The following is a 7,238-nucleotide window of genomic DNA, read 5'->3' on the forward strand; positions in this document are numbered from 1 at the left end:
CGCCCCGCCCCGCCCCGCCCGGAGCCCCCCGGGGCCGGGCGAAGCTCCCCCGCGGGGAACCCCCTCCCCTCCCGGCTCCGCTTCCCCCGGGCCGCCCCGGCCCCGGGCTCCCCCCGCCTGCCGCACTCCCGCATGGGCCGGAGGTGTCCCGGGCACATCAGCAGCAAGCAGGTGTGTGCGCAGAGGGGTGCTGGGGCCCCGAGCAGGCTTGGGGGAGATGGCCTGTCCCACCCCGGCAGAAGAAGCCCTCAGTTCCTGTGCCCTGGCCTGGAAAGCCACAACTCGGGTCTGGTTGGAGGCCTCCTCCGCCCGGGAGGAAGTGCCCATCTTCCCCTTCCACCATTCTGCACAGACACCAGGTCAACCTCACGTCCCCATGAATGGGGGCCAACTTGATGTCTGATGGAGGCTGCAAGGCCACGAAGTCAACCTTCCCTCCCGCAGGGGTAAATGGGGGTTGCCCTGGTGCCTGGTGAGCTGCACAAACACCAAGTAGAGCTCCAGTAGGAATGAATGAGGGTTGACCTGATGCCTACGTGAGCCAGCCAGAGAGGACACGGTTAAAGCAGTCCCGGCTCCCGGCCCCCAGGCCCAGGGGATGGAGTGATGCCAATGTGGCCCTGATGTTGTACTGAATAAGATGTCCCCGAGCTGCTTCTCAGGTTCACGGACAGGCCTAAGAAACAGCTTGGCCAAGTGGCAGCAGGGCCTCCTGGCATCTCTCTGCAGGTGCCAGGGGCGTCCAGCCTTGTGAAGCTTGTTTTGGCAACAGCCTGTGCAGGAGACTTGGCTCCCTCCTGGCTCAGCGCAGAGGCCTTGCCTGCGCCAGGCCAGTTTCCTTCTCATCGCCTGCAGCAGCTGCCCTGCGTGGAAGACAGACAGGCAGCAGCGAGGCATTGTGAGGGCACAAAACACCCTGTGTAGACACAGCTGCAGTCACGCGCTGCCTTTGGCCGGAGGCTTGAGGCCCCGCCAACATTCCTCCTTCCCCGCGCCAGCCTGTGAGCAGCTGCAGCCGGATCTGCTCTTTCGTGGCACAGGTTTTGCGCGTGGAGGGAGAGCAGGCAGGCTGGGAAGGCCTGTCTGAGGCTTTTAAGGCCTTGACCTGTTCCCCTCTTGTGCAAATGGAGGTTTCCTGCTAATCTCTGAGACCGCCAGCTCGAAATCCCAGGGCTTCCTGCTGGTTTCCTGAGTGCCTTTGAAATAACCTGAACTCTGAGCAGCAACGGGTCTGTTTCACACCATGGAGGCTGCTGCACTAGGAAAGAGGGACCCAAGTGGTAGTGAGGATGGGGGCAGCTTCAGGATGCTGTGTGTTTGTGCTTCAGGGTTATTTCCCCTTGCTCTGGGCTGTCCTGTGGCCCCCACCCAGGGAGATGGTTAATCAATCCTTTCAGATCAATACAGAATGGCACCAGGGAAGCATTTGGCTCCTGGCATTTAATTGCACGCAAAGCATCACACCTGCTGTGCCCGTCTTGCCAGAGATGAGCAGAGCCAGCTGCAGGCAGCCTGGGCACTAGGTCCCTGGGTGCAGCCGTCACCTGGCCACAGAAATGCCAGTGAAGCCTTCCTTGTCATACCCCAGTATTGCGCCTGGCATCAGCCCAGGCCAGTCCTGCCAGCAAGTGAGCACGGAAACAGATTTGAGGCTCGCGACTGGCTCCTCATTGGCAGGACACCCCCACTGCCCCTTGCAGAAGACCTGGCTGTGCCTGGCTGTTTTCCCCCATGTGCTGGGGTGGGAACACGCTGGACACCAGACTCAGAGCTGTTCCCTGCTCCCTGCTTGCACTGCAGGATGAAGCATTTCTCCTCGGAGCCCTGCACCTACAGTTCCTCCTCCCTGCTCAGATTTCAGCCCGTGCTCACCTTTCCTTTTATTATTCATTCCCCAGCTGGGACTCAATGAATAAGCAAAGCTGCACAGAGGAAGGGAGGGAGTGGGGGAGCAGCCACCTCCATCCACGTCATCCCTCCCAAGCAGGGCAGGATTGTGTGGGGGTGCCTGACTCTAAAGAGAAGTAGCTGCCGCAGTCCCACTGCCTGGTATATTTTTAACGTCACTTTTTGTTTCTTAGGAGCAGGCCGTGGAATGAACTGTGCCTGGGGGCAGCTTCACTGACCGCAAGGGGCCATCCCTTGAACAGAAACAGTTCATGGCAGTGCATCCGAGTCCCCTGGGGCTGCGCTCTGAGGCCCAAGTGCACTATGAATGCAGGAAGACTGCAGGAGCCGCCCCTCCTGGGCCCACCCCAGTCACTGCGGCAGGGCTCTTTCCTGCCAACAGACACTCAGCCTTTGCCTGCTAGTCGGACGGGGCTCACCGACTCTGGGTATTTTGTCGTCTGCAGGTTGGGAGCAGCATATCCTGCCTCCGTGGGGAAAGGAGGGGCAGGACAAGCAGCCCTAAAGCAGGGATCACTCGGTGCTGACGAGTGCCAAGGATCCTACAGGTGTCACGGGAAGGGGTTCGGCAGGGTCAGCTGCATGTTTGTGGGGGGTTAAAATGCAGCCAACCTTTGCAGAAGAAGAGCTGTGAGGAGGAATAAAGAAGCTTTTACAAAACAGAAGGGGAATGGAAATAAAAAGGTCTGTGTTAAAGAAGGGACACAAAAGTGAAACCAAAAAGGCTTTATTTAATCTTGGGTTGAGGCCTCAGAGCTGGCTTCTAGTTTCCACCCACTTCTCTCCTATTTTTCCTTACTGGAGACCTTCCTTGAACGGTTCCCTCCCATCTCCCCCTAGGCTGGGCACTGTCCGACCTGCCATGGGACTCTTAGCAACCCTTTGCAGGGACCAGATGGATCCTCTCACTGCTCCGTCCTCACTTTCCTCTCCACTGGGGTTCAGTAATGGGAACGATACAAAGGCTCTCCTGATTCTGAAGCCATGAGCCTGTTGTGACAAACAGACCGGCTGAGAAAGGGCTTATTTTTATGCCTTAGCTTGTTGGCACCTATTCTCTCAGTGCAAGAGCATTGGGAGCTCCTTCCTGAAGGTATTACAAAGGGGTGAAAAAACTAAAAGCAGCTCTCTCCTGTGGCTGGTGAGAAGCAGTGCTGTCAGGCATGCAGGGTAACACCTTATAGATGAACATGTTCAGGGAGGGCATGGCTAGCAGCTGTGGTCAGCTTGCTCCAAGTATAATAAGCTGGGGCTTCAGCCCATTGCTGTCACAGGAAGCCTTGTAATGAGCATTTTAGAACAAGAGCAAGACACCCTGGTGGGCTGTAGAGGGGCTGAGCCCTGCCCGTGCTGTGGGCTCTCCCCATGACCCTTCATTTGTCCATTGCATCCTACCTGCTTTGGGGCCCTAAAGATGCCCAGAGATATTTATCCCAGAGTAGAGCTGCTCCTTGGTGCTCAGTTATGGTAACAGCATTGCAGACAGGAAGGGTTAAACCCTCCCTTCCCCAAGGGGCATAGCAGCCCTTAGACTGGACCTGGAGCAGCTAGTGCCAGGCAGGTTGCATCTGCAGGGAGCTGCTTCAACTCCGCTGGGCATGCTTACAGAGGAGGGCACATCCCTGGCCTACCATGCATCATCAGTTCACAAAGGAGGATGAGATGCAGCCTCCGTTTCCCCCCCCAGCAGGAAGAACCAGGGCTGGAAGAAAAAAAAATTTCCCATGAAGGGAAGTGCAACTGCAGCCCCTGCTTCCCCTTTGCTCAGCTGAAACCCCAACCCTGTTGTGGCTGCCAGCAGAAGTCTAGGAAATGCCCTTCTGATGATCCTTCCCCTGGTCCCTGTGCGAGCCAAGAAATGGGGTTTTACCTTGTGCGCCAGTGCGCCCCTCTCACCCCCCCGCCAGCAGCTGTTCTGTCTCAGGAATGCACAGAGGAAAAGAAACACAGACACGGATCCTCTAAGACAGGGAAAGTTTTTTATTCACGAACTCATCAGACATGAACAGTTGGGTCCAGAACAAACCTCTGCTTGCAAGCACGGATCCGTTGCCGTGACAGGTGACACGTGTACAGACGGACCAGACGTGCTGCACCTTTAAACTAGTTTAAGTTCCCTGTAAGAGCAGCACCGTTGTGACATTGTTTAGTACTCCTCCCCCTCTTCTTCCCCCTCCCCTTCCACTGAATCTACCCCCACCTCCTCGTAATCCTTCTCCAGGGCAGCCATGTCCTCGCGCGCCTCCGAGAACTCCCCCTCCTCCATGCCCTCGCCCACGTACCAGTGCACGAAGGCACGCTTGGCGTACATCAGGTCGAACTTGTGGTCCAGGCGTGCCCAGGCCTCAGCAATGGCTGTGGTGTTGCTCAGCATGCACACAGCACGCTGCACCTTGGCCAGGTCACCACCAGGCACCACTGTCGGGGGCTGGTAGTTGATGCCCACCTTGAACCCAGTTGGGCACCAGTCCACGAACTGGATGGTGCGCTTGGTCTTGATGGTGGCAATGGCAGCGTTGACGTCCTTGGGCACCACGTCGCCACGGTACAGCAGGCAGCAGGCCATGTACTTGCCGTGGCGGGGGTCGCATTTCACCATCTGGTTGGCTGGCTCGAAGCAAGCGTTGGTGAGGCATTGGTAATCTCGGCTACAGACAGCTGCTCGTGGTAGGCCTTCTCGGCAGAGATGACAGGGGCGTAGGTGGCCAGGGGGAAGTGGATGCGGGGGTAGGGCACCAGGTTAGTCTGGAACTCTGTCAGATCTACATTCAGGGCCCCATCGAAGCGCAGCGAGGCGGTGATGGACGACACGATCTGGCCAATCAGCCTGTTCAGGTTGGTGTAGGTGGGGCGCTCGATGTCCAGGTTGCGGCGGCAGATGTCGTAGATGGCCTCGTTGTCCACCATGAAGGCGCAGTCCGAGTGCTCCAGCGTGGTGTGGGTGGTCAGGATGGAGTTGTAGGGCTCCACCACAGCTGTGGAGACCTGCGGGGCCGGGTAGATGGAGAACTCCAGCTTGGACTTCTTGCCGTAGTCCACAGACAGGCGCTCCATCAGCAGGGAGGTGAAGCCGGAGCCGGTGCCTCCCCCGAAGCTGTGGAAGACCAGGAAGCCCTGGAGCCCGGTGCACTGGTCAGCCTGTCGGAGAGGAGAGACAAAGGAAACAATAGCTCCATTATCCAGTTGTCCTGCTGGAAAAAGTTGGTTTCCAAGGAGCAGGAAGGCGGGAATGCGAGTTCTCTTCTTTCCTTGCCTAAAAAATTCTTCCTCTTACTCTGTAATGTTCCCAGCTCAACCCACCCACCTGGGACACTGCTCTACGCTGCCGGAGTTTATTTGCCATAGAATAAGAAAAGTGGACACGCATTAGCTGCCAGGGCTGATAAGGTCATTTTAAATAAGTACAGAGAATGCTATAATTGTAGGTAAACACGGTTGTCGGAGGTGCATGTTGAATGACATTTGGAGCGCTGCTAGGCTCTCCTTTCCCATTTGATAGACTCGGCGCTTCAGCAGCCAAAGTGCGAGAAGGTCACCTTAGGGAACTGGTGGACATCCCTGGGACAGGAATGTGATGGGTCTAACCCAGCTTGTAACAGCAGCTGCCTCTTCTGCACAGACAGAGGCAGTTTCAGTGCACTCAGTACAGCAAGTTGCTTCTCTGACCTATTCAGGATTTAAACAAAAGAACTAGCTTTCCTGCTTATACAGCTCCTAATCTATGAATTAATGTGGTCTAGGGAGTAGAGTTACTAATTATAAATGCCTTCCATTGTAACCAGATTCAAACTCCACATAACACTTCCTTTGTTAAATAAATAGTATTTTAAAAATATATTCTTGAAAAAAAGGCAGCTTCTTCTCATGGATCCAGACTATGGAAGGCAGTTTTCTTAGCCAATACCATTTCAAAATGCCTTCCCTGTTGTTTTTAAATTGAATATCACTTTCCATCTGAATGTAGCTTGGCCCAAATCAGAAATAATAATAATAATAATAATAATAATAATAGGAAAAGGCAACTGATCCTCAGCTTGTTTGCTAAATTTTATTATGAATATTAAAGAAAGAAATCTACATAAGTGCATGTTGGGCTACAGACTTTATAGCTAGTGTGTGTGTTTGGTTAACAGCCTTGGACCAGCCAGTGGGAAAGGAGCCTGCTGGGAAGAGAACCAAGAAAGAAATATAAAGTAAGAGAGACTGGAGATGAAATATATACATATACGTGCACGCACACATGCGCCCCGTCATCCATAAGACTCCCTTGTCCTTGCCCCTGCCTATCCCCCCTGCAAGAGAACTGATGCATACCAGCTTGCGGATGCGGTCCAGCACCAGGTCAATGATTTCCTTGCCGATGGTGTAGTGCCCGCGGGCGGGCGTAGTTGTTGGCGGCATCCTCCTTGCCTGTGATCAGCTGCTCAGGGTGGAAGAGCTGGCGGTAGGTGCCAGTGCGCACTTCGTCTGGGGAGAGGGGAGGCAGGAGCCCGTGAGCAGAGTGCCGCGTGTCCCTGCCCAGGCACGGGCCCCGTACAGGGGCTCAGCTGAGCACGGGAAGATGGGGAAGCCTCTGTGTGTCTGGGGTGGGGGCCGCACACTCACCTATGACAGTGGGCTCCAGGTCCACAAAGACAGCCCTGGGCACATGCTTGCCGGCTCCGGTCTCGCTGAAGAAGGTGTTGAAGGAGTCGTCACCCCCACCAATGGTCTTATCACTGGGCATCTGCCCATCGGGCTGGATGCCATGCTCCAGGCAGTACAGCTCCCAGCAGGCATTGCCAATCTGGACGCCGGCCTGGCCCACGTGGATGGAGATGCACTCGCGCTGCGGAGAAAAGCCGGAGAAGAGAAGCCATTAGCCTGGCAGCGGCATGCACTGGGTCCACGCTGCGGTTGGACCCTTCTGCTTCACGCCCGCCTCTGCCCTTGCAGCGCCCCAATGTGGGAGCCATCATGGTCCCCGTCGCATGTGGGCGTGGCGCAGACCAAGCTGGCGGCAGCCTCTGCAGGGCATGCAGCCAGCGCAGCCATTGCTGGGGAGCGTCTTGCAAGGAGCCAGTCCCCCAGCACTGCCAACAGGGCAGGGGGCCCCACCGGGGAGGTGCCAGGGGACTGTCACCCGCGGGTGCAGCCACACCCAGCTCTCCCCCAGGACCCATGGCGGGGTGTCACCCTGCAGCTCAGCATCACCCGCCCCATTGTTCTTCCGGGTCCCAGCGGGAGCAGCTGGGAGCCCCCCGCTCAGCCCCTCCCAGGACCAGCCTGGTTCTGCCGGCTCTCCCCATGCGCTGCCCCTCGCCCCCTCCCCGACGCCACCCCGTGCGGGC

General features: G+C 56.7%; 1 protein-coding gene across 1 annotated transcript in view; it reads right to left on the reverse strand.

Moving 5' to 3' along the window:
• Positions 1–3,868: 3,868 nt before the first annotated feature.
• The window catches only part of LOC102384635 (tubulin alpha-1A chain), a 10,581-nt gene continuing 7,211 nt past the window's right edge, over positions 3,869–7,238 (reverse strand). The window contains 5 exon segments of the mRNA XM_006039419.3: positions 3,869–4,537; positions 4,540–5,046; positions 6,223–6,288; positions 6,290–6,375; positions 6,514–6,736. Of these exon segments, the coding sequence (XP_006039481.2) occupies positions 4,055–4,537; positions 4,540–5,046; positions 6,223–6,288; positions 6,290–6,375; positions 6,514–6,736 (1,365 nt within the window). The 3' untranslated portion in view covers positions 3,869–4,054.

This window comes from Alligator sinensis, unplaced genomic scaffold, assembly GCF_000455745.1.
Source record: "Alligator sinensis unplaced genomic scaffold, ASM45574v1 scaffold1065_1, whole genome shotgun sequence".
In the NCBI taxonomy this organism is placed as follows: Eukaryota; Metazoa; Chordata; order Crocodylia; family Alligatoridae; genus Alligator; species Alligator sinensis.